The sequence below is a fragment of the Aythya marila genome, assembly GCF_965140915.1.
Source record: "Aythya marila genome assembly, chromosome: 10".
Taxonomy (NCBI): Eukaryota; Metazoa; Chordata; class Aves; order Anseriformes; family Anatidae; genus Aythya; species Aythya marila.
In genome coordinates this window covers 1,812,863-1,827,188 of record NC_139051.1, presented here as the reverse complement: position 1 = coordinate 1,827,188, position 14,326 = coordinate 1,812,863, and the positions used below count along the sequence as shown (strand labels likewise).

Below are 14,326 nucleotides of genomic sequence, written 5' to 3'. Positions count from 1 at the left end.
TGAGTGGGGGAGTTTAAGCTAAATCGTGTGCAATGTGACTTTACACTTGTAGTATTTGTAGACGAGAATCCGTAGCTTTGCGTGGTGGTCAGCATCCTGAGGTATGATCCCATGAAGCAAAAACTGGGTGTATGGCTGTGATTTCCGTGAGGATATGGATAGATTCAATTTTTATTATGGGTTAGCTGTGCTTTTTCCTGTCTGAGGTCACCATATAATTTATTTCTTTGGGAATATTTCTTTTTTGTGCTTACATTATAGTTGGCCATGTGGAATGTGGCACAGACACTGTATCTTGCAGTCAGGTGTTGAAACATCAAACACTAAAACCTGTATTTTCACGGTGGTAGAAATGTTCTGTGAGTAACCACTATTTTTAATAGTCAAAAAAAAAAAAAAAAAAAACATCAAAAGTGTCTTTACGAAAGTATTTGAAGTTACTGGAAATGTGGCAACAGGTGTTTTGAACAACACAGCTGAGGAACCAGGCTGTGCCCTGCTGCAGTTTGCATGTTCATGCTGATCATGTGCAATCTGTGGGAGCTGTTAACACAGTGGAGGGTTGTAGGATGGGGCTTTTTGAAGAGAGTCTTCAAAAAAGCAGTAGAGTTTTCTGTTAAACAAATCAGACTGAGCAAAGTAATATAAGAGCAGCCTTACTTTACACCACCACCTTCTGAAAAGGGAAAACTACTTAGTGCCTTACATTTTACAGCGCTTGGTCCTGGGTCTTTTAGCAGGCTGCTGTAAAATGAGGTGGGCAATTCTAAGTGTTTATCCTTTGCTGGAGAAGGAACTGTTAGATTATTGAAGATGTTTTGTGCTGTAAGACTCTGTATCCACTGAAATAAGTGCCAGTGAAATTGTGCATAAATTCATCAATATTTTCATATGGTATCACCTAGCTATTGTTTTGATTCCTGTATGATATTGTGGCTGTCCTATACGTGCTCACTGTTTCTTGAGGGGAGGAAAAATGAGCATTCTTAGAACTGAACTCTAATTCTTATTCTAGCTGCTTCACTTAAAAAGTAACAAATACTTAACAGTAAATAAGAGGCTACCAGCTCTGCTAGAGAAGAACGCTATGAGGGTGACCTTGGACGAAGCTGGAAACGAAGGTTCCTGGTTCTACATCCAGCCTTTCTACAAGCTGCGTTCCATTGGAGACAGTGTAAGTGCTGAGAATATCCTCGTCTATTGTTCTGTGCACTGCTTGGCAAAGCTCGTTTTGGGAGGTCTGTCTTCCAGTTAATGAGATGCACAGAGCTTCTCGTGCCTTACGTTGCTGAAACAACTTTTTTCCTATGCTGTCAGGAGGGGGAGGAAAATTGCTATGGTAACTTGTATTTTGGAAACATGGGATGATTTAACATTGGAAGGAATAAGAGACCTAATTATGGTAGCCTTTCTCAATCCCTGTCCAATTCAAAATGGCAGGAATTGTTGAGTTCCTTTGGTATATTTAGAACAAATAATATCTGGGCTTTCAGTGTTGCCAGTTTTGAATCAAAATTTGTCATCGTTTTGTATATGATGAATGAGGTAATAATGAGGCCAAATGGCCCTGTTCATGGGAAAAACAGAAAATAATTGGTTCTGATGCATTACCTTTGTACAAGAGGTTGGTGTACTACCTGCCCCCAGCCAGGCATTAATAAGCTTAAGGGTGCTCTGTGGAATAGTCCAGGCATGGATTTGGCACCTAAATCCAGTGAGTTTTATTAAGTAGGAATAACTTCTCCTGTAGACCAGCCCCATGCATTTTGATGTAGCTGTTGTGCCTTTTACACACACACACACACACACAGACACACACACACACAGACACACACACACACACACACACACACACACACACACACACACACACACACACAATAAAGCACAGGATAATAGTCTTACAGGCTATTAAGCTCTTTTAAATCCTAGCTATCTACAGACACTTTATCATAATGACCAGTTCCTTTCAATACAGAGAAGGGTTTTATATTTTAATTTAGGTAAGACTTTACCCTGGAAGAAGGGAAGACAAGGACCTTGGCTGTCCATAATAAAGTGCTTTTGTCTTGAGCCGTATGCCAGCCTGGTCAGAAACATGATATTACAAATGAAAGTACCTCTCGGAGGAGAGGTTTTGGCTGACCTTTTCCCATAAGAATTACTTGTTAAATGTTAACCAATGAAACTAATGGAAAGTAGCAGATAAATTTGTTACCAGAACTGTAAAGTGTTTCTTCTGTAAGCCTCTGGATCCATTAGTATAGGCTTTTTTTCTGCCCGAATGACTGAATATAGTAAGCTAAATTCTGAAGCAAACAGAATCCTGGTTTTCATATTTAGACTGGCATCTCTCCAAACTACAAGAAGGTGATTTCTTCCTATCACTTCCATTAACAAAAAAATAAAAAAAAAAAGGAAGGAAGGAAGGAAAAAGCTTTCTCATACTGAATATTTCTGTCTGATGCTTCACTTACCTACAGGTTGTCATTGGAGACAAAGTAGTGCTGAATCCTGTCAACGCTGGCCAGCCTCTTCATGCTAGTAGTCATCAGCTTGTTGATAATCCGGGATGCAATGAGGTAAGGGCAGATTGACAGAGCTGGGGCTTTGGAATAACTTTACAAGCTCCTATATATTGCAGCTAGGCTGCCAGGACTTGTGTTTTAACAAAATTAAGCCCTCAGTAAGTTCATTAGTACCTCTAGTGGTGTTTAGGAATGGTTATCTCGTTGCTCAGCACCTTAATATATCTACAAGTCTTTTCTTGCACCTTTTGGGCACTTGACAAAGGTTAAGTTTGATTTCTCTTGCTTGACTGGCTAGAAATAAGATTTTTCTTCAAAATCAGTAGTCATGGCACCATGATGTGTGACTTACTAACGAGTCAGATTTGCAGTTACTTTTTCTGGAATAGATGCAGAAATGGCTTTCTTTAGAGCAGTGCAACAGGGATGGCAGTGCTCAGTTGAAAAACATGAAAACAGTAAGGCAGCAGCATCTTGTGCAGGCTCAAGACAGTGGGGCTAATACGTTTTATTTCTCCTTTCAGGTCAACTCTGTGAATTGCAATACAAGCTGGAAAATAGTCCTTTTCATGAAATGGAGTGATAATAAAGATGATATCCTCAAAGGGGTAAGACTAAAAATTACTTGCTTGCAACTTACTTGTTCGCTGATGCATAATGTCTGTATTGATCATGCTGTCTGGACTTTGACAGGGGGATGTGGTAAGATTGTTTCATGCGGAACAGGAGAAGTTTCTGACTTGTGATGAGCACAGGAAGAAGCAGCATGTCTTCCTGAGAACAACAGGGAGACAGTCTGCCACTTCTGCAACCAGCTCAAAAGCACTGTGGGAAGTAGAGGTAAGGATTGTGATGCGGGTTGAGGGTGGCTTTGTAGTGACAGTTACAGTTTCTGTTTAAAAACTTCTAGCTGGATTTCCTTTTTTAGGTGAAATTCTTACCAGTGTTTGAAGTTTAATCTTTAGAATTCCTTTACTTGCTGTGCTTTCTGTGCAAAATCAAAACTGAGGGCTTTCTAATGCTGCAACAGAGAGCTCTGAATTGCAGGTTCTTGACAATTCAGAAAAAGAGGACAGAAGTACCTATGATGTCATTTTTCTTACCAGTCACTGAAATCTAAAACCAGCTAATAATTTCAACTGTCCTGCTGAGTGTACTGAACATTCTATTTCTGGTGTGGAATACTGTGATTATGCATATCCTCATTTGATAGGAGATGGCAACCCTTTGCTAGTCTGTGCATTGTCTGAACCATTTTTTACTGTACTTGGCTTTTGAATAGTGACTAACACCTTTGCCATCATTGGCTTCTTAAAATATCCTCCCTCTTTTGGTGTGATTAGACTGAGCCAGTTGTTTTACGTAGATATGATTTCAAATGCCTGTCATGTGAACTGCCTGAGAGATCCATAAAATTAATTTCAATGGTGGAGATGATTTTCCTGTTGTCTTTCCAGAAGTATCTGGTTTGATATGCGCATTTTCCCCCATTTCAATTGCGAGTTTACCTGTAAGTAGTGTTACGTGAGCATGTTACAACACATCAGAGGCTTTTGTGGTAACTGTTCACATCCATGCAGATACCCAGTGATAAATGTGAGGAGTTCAGAGGTGAGGTAGTCCCTCCCCAAAGTGCAGAGGTCAGCTATGTTTTCCTGAAGTACATGGATGTACCCCCAGAGTGAAGGTTCTGCTTTTCACAGAGGTTTGCAGACCATCATATTTGCCCTCTAATACTCTTGTACAATGCTGCTGCATTTGAAGCAATTCCAGATGCCTTCCCCCACCTGCTTTCAGAAGGTCAGATATTTGTTATACCCAAAGGTAAAGTATCTTCTGCATCTCTTTAGGAAGCCTGTTTCAGGACTTAGCAACACATGCACATCTAGAGCACCGTCTTTAATTCTCTGCTGCTAGCACCTTAATTTTCCTGCTGTCACCCACCAGATACCACTTCTCCTAATGGAGAGCCAGCTGTGGTCAGTGACTTTGCAGAGTGTTACTTAGTCAATGAGCAGAAAATCAATGTTTGTAAATTGAAGTGAACTAATTGCTCAAAGTGTTTAGTGTACTACATGTTGTTTGAGCATGAAAGATTGTTTATCTTTTCTGAGTTCCTCGTTATGTCCATCCTTACTTGTAAGTGAAATACAGCAAGTCACTAATGTGCAGTGTGAATGTTTCCCTTTATTGTAGGTAGTGCAGCACGATCCTTGTCGTGGTGGTGCCGGGTACTGGAACAGCCTTTTCAGGTTCAAACATCTTGCTACTGGACACTACTTAGCAGCAGAGGTAGGTGTTGGGGCTTGCTTAGAAGCTCTGCCTTTCCTTCCACAGCATCTTCTTTCCTTTACCCCTTCTGAAAATCTCTCGTTTCCCACCCTAAAAATGGAAACAGATGAGAGGAGGAGAGTGAAGCTTGGGTCCTGTACTAATACAAAAGTGGATGGCTAGACATAGAAAACATGGTCAAAGATGTGTAATTACACCACTGTGCAGGGGTAGTTTTGAGCTTTTCTATTTGAATTCCGAAGGCAATAACTTTTCTACAAAGGATAGATGCTAAATACTAGTACACTGTCATGTAGGCAGTAAGAATCAGGGTGAATGTATTATCACACGGGTTGATTACAAATAGCTGAGAGCCTTTGGGGGGGGAAATGAATTCAGTCAACTGTTGTTAGTTTCCCTTGAATCACTGATTTCCTAATAGAAGCAAAGGACTGACTGCAAGACAGAATTGCAGTTAGGCTTTAGGCCAGCCTGGTAAGAACTGCAGGTAACACTTAGCTGTCCAAGCACAGAACAAATAAGTTGTTTTGCGCACCAAAGTGGATATCTCTCCTTTCCACCCCGAAGAAAATCTTCAAGACCATTTATTTAAAAAAAATGTCCAAGGGTTATAATTTTGAGTTTTGCTGCTTAATGCTTGTCAATATTTACTGAAGTTAGTTTTACTTAATTCACAGCATAAATATGCCAATGTACCAGTACAGACACCTCTGTAAATAAAAGCTGCCCTGGATGTAAAAGTGCATAGTAGGGCAGAAAGCCTGTCTCAGCCCATGTTCTTGACATGAGAACATTTTCAGTGGGAAAAGTCCATATTAAATATCACATTTTAAACTCCTCTAACAAGCAGATACGAAAAGCAGCAACGCTTTGTCACATGTACATGCACACGTCCTTTTCGGTAATGGTCCAATACTGAGCTTTTCCAGTAAATCTTGGGTTTGCTAATCAGCCGGAACAAAAACATGTTCTTACATCACATAAAACATGTCAGAGGAGATTGCTCACCTTATCCATGGTTAGAAGGGTGTTTCTTCTCAAAGATTTTTGCCAAGTCAGTGATTTCTGGTGGAAATTCCATTTGGAATTTTAAAAAAAAAAAAAAAAAAAGTGAAACTTGATAACTCTCTTATTCTTCTTGCTCCTTTAGTGATTATCATGAGCAAGTTTCATCTGTCTGCATGTTTGCAGATTATTTTACTGCTTGATTCATGGACAGACGTTCGCCCAATTAAGAATAAATCTATTTGCGTAGTATGTTTGTTCTGCATGCTTGGTAGTGTTGTAGCAGTAGAGTGCATCCTTTACAAAGCAAGTTTAGATCATGCTGAGGTTGTTTCCCACTGCTAGCTCTGTTAGTTTTGACATGCCTGTGATTCTGTTTCATCAGGTAAACCCTGACTATGAGGAAGATGACCAGGAGTGTCAATCCTCAGTAAGTATAGGCAAGAGTACGATCTTGCCCCTAATTGAGGAGGGCTTGCACAGGCCCTGGTATTTAATTGGCCAGTGCATAAATGGTCCAGGCTTTGTTACCAGTGAAGACACTAAAAAAACAAGAATGATCTTTTAAAGTCTGTCCAGAGGATTGGATATTAAAACCTGGAGTAGGCTTTAGTGAAGAGCAATAGAGTTGTAACCAAATTCCTGTATTACTTGGACCCCGTTCCTCCCCGCTGTGTAGAATGTCTTTGTCTTCCTGTTCCTTAAACCTTTGTTTCCTTGAGGCACGCTTTGAATAGCTTTGAAAAGCAAGTTGCTCAAGATGACATCGGATGTCAAGTGTTGGTAATGGGATGTCAACGTAGTGCTGTGCCAGTCCTCTGCCCTCCTTGTTTGGTTCATCAATTCCCTCTCGTTTTAGTTTTAGCTTGTCACAGGAAAGCCATGACAAAGGGCCTAGAGAGCAAGAATGGCAGGGTGAGAATGATTTCAGTGCCATTCTTCTGATTTTCCTGTGAAAGCAAGTCCTTTTCAGTAATTTTTTTGTGTCAAAGATAGAGTGTGCCGATGCTTTGTGCTAATAGAAGCTTCTCACTGATGTCAAAGGGAAAACAGCATTGCTTCAGTAGGAGGAAAGAGTTAGGACTGGAACAGCGCTTTCCATTGTAGATTATATTTAGAGTTGAATGAGATTGTAGGCTTATGCAACTTGCTTGGTCATTTTTCCTGTATACGGAAAATTTGCTCCACTTAGAAAAGAGAAAGAACTCCTCCATGTTTAAAAGGAGACGAACACCTGGTGATGCTTTGAAGTGCAGCAGGGCAGTTTTCTCCTCCAAAATGGATTTGTTATCACAGTCTAGCCATTAAAAGGCTAACCCTTGCCCCCAGATTCTGAGCTGATATCCTGGTTATTTCTCTGTAGTATTTGGCAGCAAATGCTGATCTTCTGACAGCTTGTCTTCAGTAAGTGTAGGTGAAAAGTGGAAAAAAATAACATGAACAAAACCCCCACACAGCTATTGTTCCAGTGGAAAAAGAATCTAACACTGAAGTGCTTTGTTGGCTTAACTTTTTGAAAGTTAATGAGTTTGTAGGTCTTTAATATAGACATCCCTCCTACTGGTGTTATGCTAATGTCTCCTTCTGATAATAAGTGCAGTAATAACGATAGCACAACTCTGAAACCAGCGCGCTGACTTTTTTCCCTACTGTGTCTCCTTACCACTAGGTGGCAAAAATAGACCACAAAGAGTAGGATCAGGCACATATAATTCATTTCTGACACAAAATTGCTGCATCGTTTAACATGCTCTAGTGACAAGGTGGTGTGGGGTGCTTACCACTGCTCCGATACAGAAACTTTTAACTTCACTCACATGGGAGGTTTCTGCAAACGTCATTACAGAGCTGTGTTGTTGGTGTTGTCTCTTTATACCTCAGTGAGCTGTACAAGAACAGGGTTTAAATGGCACGGGTGAGATGCAAGCTGGTACCTGTTCAAAAGGAGAGTGAGCTGCTTCTGTCAGCTTTGTGGTTGAAGTTTAATTCTCCCTAAATTGCCCCAGTTCCTAATTCCCAATTTGCTAATTCTCATTTTCATCTTTGCCACAGTTTCTGAGCTGACAAATTGTCTCCTGATGTGTCAAAGGTACTACAAATTGTGAATATAGAGTGGCTGCCTTACTGTGGGGATGGAGGAGACAGATGAAACTTGGAGAATTCATTCCAAGTGAGTGAATTTCTCCTGGTGTAAAGCCTCCAGATGGGCTCGCCTGAGTGTATAGTTGCTTCTTCATTTGAGGCACATTCCCAATATATAATCCTGTTCCATACAGCTAACTGTCTGTTCCCATGTGCAAAATCAAAGACTTGAAATGTCACTATCTTGCAGCCAAGTTCACTGACTACAAATGTGCTAGCTGCAGAGTATCCTGAGGCAGCAGCAGCGTTAGCGAGCTCGGCTCTGTGTTTAAGGGTTGGAGTGCCTTACACGGGGACTTTGAAATCCAGGTGCTTGCATTCTGAGTCCTTGGGGTGCCCACCTTCCACTGGTGCCAAGATCACAGTGAAGCTGGTAAATTGCTCGGTGATCACTTTGTAAACTACATGTGGGAGTTAGGTGTTTGTTTCTACATCGGCAGCTGGTTTCTTTGTTTTGTCAAATGACAGCTTTTTATTGACTATATCTGCTAGTTCCCGAGGAAAGCCTTTAGAAAAAGATGTGGTTCCTTTTTCTGTATCTTTTTTTTTTCCCTAACCTTTTATCCTTTCATCTTAAAATCTAGTGTTTTACTCACTCATTTGATGGTTGTATATTTACTTTGATAAAGCAGGCTGGTAACTTGCTAGCACCTTAGGCAGGAAGATACTTGTGATGCCATGTCCTTTGTAGCGTATCACTGTGTTGGAGTGCATCGTGAGCTGAAGTGTAAGCAGCAAGGCAGCTAACTTCTTGATTAGCTCTTGCTTTGTTCATTTGCAGTTGATAGACCTCAGCCCCATTTTTGCTGTTGAAGGTGACTATTTCCCAGCAAGGCTGTTGGTACTTAGTGTTGCTGGTTTTTGTATTTGTTGCTTATGTAATTTCTTCTAGGGTGACAACTGCCATACATTAAATGCATTTCAAAAGCCAGTAGTGTCTAGGGTGGTGATCTGAGCAGATGTGGATCATCTGAAACTGCTCCGAGTTCCTGGTGTGCTGTGGGTGAACAGCTGGGAGATGTTGAGTCTCTTGGCACGCTGCAAGACACAACCTCTCTTGTCGAGGATTTATTGTGTTTATAACCCAGAAATGCTCAGAAGTTATTAACACTAGGGAAAGCAAAGCAATGTTTGACAAGAGGAGCTACTTTCGCTTTTACTGGTACCCTAAAGCGTAGTCATCTTAACCAGTGCTTGGAGTGGTTCAGAGCTATGTCTACAGATCACAGAGCGCATCTATGCAGCGCTAGGCAGCTGGGTCTGGAGGGCTTGGTCTGACTGTGCGTGATGGGACTTCTTCTGCAGCTGGACCCTGAGCAGGATGCCTCCAGAAGAGGCTTGCGTGATGCTCAGGAGAAGATGGCGTACTCTCTGGTGTCTGTGCCTGAAGGAAACGATATCTCCTCCATATTTGAGTTGGACCCTACCACCTTGCGAGGAGGAGACAGCCTTGTCCCCAGGTACGAGCTAATGACAGCATTAGAGCTGACCACCTGCCTTGGAGTTTGGCTTGGGTTTGGTTTGGTTTGGTTTTAGGTAAAGCACTTTCTTACTATTTATTTTCATATGAATTTAAAGTTCTCTTTCATATATAAAAATGATTAGCAAATGCCTAGAGCTTCAGTACAGTATTTTACAATGAACTTACAAGTAACAATATCCAATTTTACAGATGGGGAAACTGAAATAAAGTCACTTTCTTTCCAGTTAAGAAACTGACAAAAGTCTGGGGTCTATGATAATGCTAATTCCCCTGACCTGCCTGTATTGTATTTGCTAGGACACAACATCCAGTGTTTAGCATTTCATTTTCTGCTGTGTATGGTTGTTTAACTGTTCATATCGTACCTCTTGCTACTCAAAAGATGCCGTATCTCCAAAGATGCAGAGTTCAAATGTGGGCTCTTTGCTATCTGCTCCCACCCAGAAAGCATGATGTATTTGTTTGATCTACTTCATCCAAGTGACTCTTGAAAAAAATCAGATGCTCTGAGGTGGTGTGAGTTAACATGGCCTCCAAATGCAGCAGTTCTGGCTGCCACAGTTTGTGGAGTGATTTTTTTTTTTTTTCACTTGTTCTTGACAACAGTTTCTGTTTTTGAACAATGCTAAGATTTCTTGACTGGGAAAATGACTCACATTTTGAAACTTTTGACTTTCTTTCAGGAACTCTTATGTCAGACTTAGACACCTTTGCACTAACACCTGGGTTCATAGTACCAATATCCCTATTGATAAGGAAGAAGAGAAACCTGTGATGCTTAAAGTAAGACCTGCTACTTTTTTATAGTCACATCCTTTAATTTCTGTACTTCCACCAATATGTTATTAGTAGGAGAAGTTCCAGTCCCTTGAGACTTTGGGGTTTGTCAAACAGGTAGCAGTACGACAGTGGTAAATAGTGCCTACACAAAATATTTTATCTAAAAGATTACTTTTTCATAGTAGTTTACTAGTTACACTGTTAAAGTTCTAATTTACAACAGCACATGGAGAATTTTTTCCTACTCTCTATGGCAGTATTTTCTGGTCTCACCTGATGTTTCTCTGTTCTGGGAACACCTGTGAGCTTGTATAGGGTGCTACTGTTCTCGTAACATCTCTAAGTGAGGCTGTGTATGAGTATGGCTTTTTGTCTTTTTTAGTATCAATTCTGCCTTTTGGTTTGGTAATAAAACTCTTTGGTTTTAGATTGGTACTTCTCCAGTGAAAGAGGACAAAGAAGCTTTTGCTATAGTACCAGTTTCTCCTGCGGAGGTTCGGGACTTGGACTTTGCAAATGATGCAAGTAAGGTTTTAGGTTCCATCGCTGGCAAGCTGGAAAAGGGAACAATAACCCAGAATGAAAGGAGGTAAGGAGACAAGAATTTGGTTCAGATAATATTCTTTGCTTTACTCAATGTGTTTCTTTTATTGTTGATTTGCCCATAGTGAAGGTTCTCAAGCCATATTCTGTCAGCCCCTCCTTGTTGCTCTGTGAAAAGAGAGCATGGGAACTGTTGTTGTGAACTTGGAGGAATAATCCATAGCATGCCTTTCTTGATGGGCTTTGCAAAATGAGTGTGGGAATTTATAATCCATCTTGTGAAGAGTGAACATATGACTTCTGGCAAATCCTCTGACAATGTCTTTGAAAAATATGTGGCCACTCAAAAAGAATGCACGGTCTGCTGTGTAAAACGAGGGTCCATGTGCTTCCATAGCCAATGTCTTTTCTTTGGTCTTGGGGAGATTATCATCTGATTTATTTTTTCTGGCAATACAAAAAAACTGCCAAATAGGACTTAAGGAGCAAAAGTTGCCTTAAAGTGATATTGTTGTCTTACTGCTTCTGTAGTTTGGCTATTAAACATTAACCTGTAATAATAAGGGAGCACTAGTTCCTAATTTAAAGTTCCTTACAAACCTAGGGGCTTTATCCAATGTCTGGGTTAGTCTCTAATGGATGTTTTTTTTGTCACTTAACATTTTGATATCTGTGTAACCTTACTACTGTCATTGTTCTTTTAACAGATAAAACTTAGTCTTGTATTAACAACTTCTGGCATTTCTGTAGATCTGTTACCAAGTTATTGGAGGATTTGGTCTACTTTGTTACTGGTGGAACTAATTCTGGGCAAGACGTGCTTGAAGTGGTATTTTCTAAACCCAATAGAGAACGGCAAAAATTGATGAGAGAGCAGAATATTCTAAAGCAGGTAGAGTGCATTTTTCTTTAAACTCTGCCTACCAGAAGGGTTGTCAGAAAGAAAATCCTAATAGTAGAGAACCTGGTCAAAATATGGGGACCAAAGGATCCTTTCAGCAGGTTGTCAGTGGACTCTAGGCATAGTACTGCAAGAACAAAAAAATACAGCATGTGTTGGCAAATAAACCTGATAAACAGTGTCTTCTGTACAGGCTGTACTTTGGCCAAAAACAAACATAGCAATTATAGCGTATTTCTGATTGATCGTGTAGAAATTCAAAGATATGAACACATTAATTTACTGTAATTTTACATTTACATTAATTTTAATCAAACAAAGGCAGTACCTCATGGGATTTAAATACCTGGTTTTTAATAAATCCATAGATTTTCAAGTTGCTGCAAGCACCATTTACGGACAGCGGTGATGGCCCGATGCTGCGGCTGGAGGAGCTCGGAGACCAGCGGCACGCTCCCTTCAGACACATCTGTCGGCTTTGCTACAGAGTGCTGAGGCACTCTCAGCAGGATTACAGAAAGAATCAGGTTTGAAATATGTTTGCAGCTTTCAATGGCACTGATATTGTTCCTGTGCTCCAAAAAATAAGAGCTACATCCTGTTAATTAAATCCTGCTAATGCAGTGGTGTGATTTCGCAGTCAACAAGAGATTTTTTTGATTGCTCAATTTTACTCTATCTGCCGTTTTTTGTCTCTGTCAGACTATGTACAGTGAAATTAGTGCTAGTTCTAAGGGAAATTTCAGAAGGAAATGGGTTTGCTGTTGATCCAGGTGAACTTTTAAGATTTTCTTTACTCTTGCGTACTACAAGCTCCATTGAAAGTTGGCCTGTGAACTGAGGATGTACGTTTTTTGTTGCTAGCTATTAAAAACAAACTCATATCAGATGGGGATAAATGCTTTGATGGTCTCCAGCCCAGAGGTGAGGGAGATGTTAAGACTTTGTCATTATTCACTTTCTCCCAAAGGAAGTACAATTAGAATGTAATCCAGTTCGCTTCTTGGGATGGTGGCACTAACAAGTCTTACTGTTTTGTTATTGATGATTTTCTGAAGTTCTGAGACTTAATTGCACCACCTTTGTCCTTCCCTTTGGTTCAAAGGAATACATTGCAAAGCAGTTTGGCTTCATGCAGAAACAAATTGGCTATGATGTCTTGGCTGAGGACACGATCACCGCACTGCTCCATAACAATCGCAAGCTCTTGGAGAAGCACATCACAGCTGCTGAGATTGATACTTTTGTTAGCCTTGTGAGGAAAAATAGGGAGCCCAGGTAAGAGCTACGTTTTCAAGCCCATGATTACCCTTTCCTCTTAGTCTTCTGAGAAAAATCTGTACTTGCCAACTTGCTAGCAAGAACACAACTAAGTTCGCTTCTTCTTTTTTGGCATTTTCCACAACTTCCTACTAGGGCAGCAGTCTCACTCTGCTGTGTAAAATTGGAGTTCTGATTTTTTTTTTTTCTTTCTGAAATATAGATTTCCTCAGTCTAAATCTCAGTGTGGATTGATACCCTTTTGGCTTACGTTTTCCAACAGGTTTTTGGATTATCTCTCAGATCTGTGCGTTTCCATGAACAAGTCTATTCCAGTGACACAGGAGTTGATTTGTAAAGCCGTTCTGAATCCAGCGAATGCAGACATACTCATTGAAACTAAGTAAGTAAATCCTTTAAAGATGGTTTTGCTAGTGTGAAACAGAAGGGAGGTGATTCAAAGCAGAGAACACTGCTGACATCTCTAGAGAAAGCAGTGTGGAGTCCTCTTTGGATGCACAATAAATGGATATTGATGACTGCAAAAGTCTGCAATATGCGTTCTCAGCCCAGTAGTCAGAGACATCTTTTGGATGTTTCATGTTTGATCAAAGTACATGACTTCTTGTAAAGGTTCTATGGGCCTGATTCTCCTCTGGGCCTCAGCCTTCCCTCTTTGAGCTGTCTGATGTGACTGAACACTTCTTGGGTACGTGCACACTGTGCTCAGCTTGCAGCAAAACAAAAGATGATGCATCTTTGCTCACCCCTTTCTCCCCCCTACTGATGGGATTTTGGTCTCAGCATTGCCCTGCCATTGCTGGAGCATCACTAAATCCCAACCATCTTTTGTAGTGACACACTATGTGGCATAGCGCACAGATAACCAATATCAAAACACTGTAAAAGGGAAACAGATCTTTGTCAGGTAGTTAAAATCTGCATGGATTAGAATATTCTTGAAGATGTATAGTGCTCTTCATGAAATTACAAGGACTATTTATTTCCAGCAACACTTGAAGTTGCTACATCAGTTATTGGTTCTTATCTTGTACATTTCATCTATATTTTTCAGATGTATGATCTTTCTTTTGCTGAAGAACTAAAAGCCATAGTTGACTTCTTAGTGGCTGATTTGTTTCTAGCTTTGTCACATAAGCAGAAAAGTTTTGATCCAGTTGGTATTTAGGGGATCCAGTACTGATCAAATGTCAGATATTTTTGTTTACCAAATCTTTTCTTAGCTTGTTGAATATTCTTTGAACAGATTCTCCCATAAAGATGTTTTTTGCAACTCAGTTAGCCATGATGTCTTTGCTTCTTTATTTTCATCAGTTGAATGGAGGTGAAATATATGTGTACCATTGATCTTTTCAGGGCCAAATGGAAAGC

The 14,326-nt window shown here is 40.3% G+C and overlaps 1 protein-coding gene across 4 annotated transcripts in view; it reads left to right on the top strand.

Moving 5' to 3' along the window:
- ITPR1 (inositol 1,4,5-trisphosphate receptor type 1) overlaps positions 1-14,326 on the top strand; it is a 163,958-nt gene that overhangs the window by 45,415 nt on the left and 104,217 nt on the right. For 2 of the 4 annotated variants that reach the window (XM_082768398.1, XM_082768396.1), the window contains exons 6-18: positions 1,016-1,174; positions 2,484-2,582; positions 3,053-3,136; positions 3,222-3,368; positions 4,725-4,820; positions 6,211-6,255; positions 9,273-9,427; positions 10,134-10,233; positions 10,659-10,819; positions 11,524-11,665; positions 12,043-12,201; positions 12,780-12,952; positions 13,218-13,337. In XM_082768398.1, the coding sequence (XP_082624524.1) occupies positions 1,016-1,174; positions 2,484-2,582; positions 3,053-3,136; positions 3,222-3,368; positions 4,725-4,820; positions 6,211-6,255; positions 9,273-9,427; positions 10,134-10,233; positions 10,659-10,819; positions 11,524-11,665; positions 12,043-12,201; positions 12,780-12,952; positions 13,218-13,337 (1,640 nt within the window). The remainder of the gene's footprint in view (positions 1-1,015; positions 1,175-2,483; positions 2,583-3,052; positions 3,137-3,221; positions 3,369-4,724; positions 4,821-6,210; positions 6,256-9,272; positions 9,428-10,133; positions 10,234-10,658; positions 10,820-11,523; positions 11,666-12,042; positions 12,202-12,779; positions 12,953-13,217; positions 13,338-14,326) is intronic. The other 2 variants (XM_082768399.1, XM_082768397.1) reach the window with 2 other exon arrangements.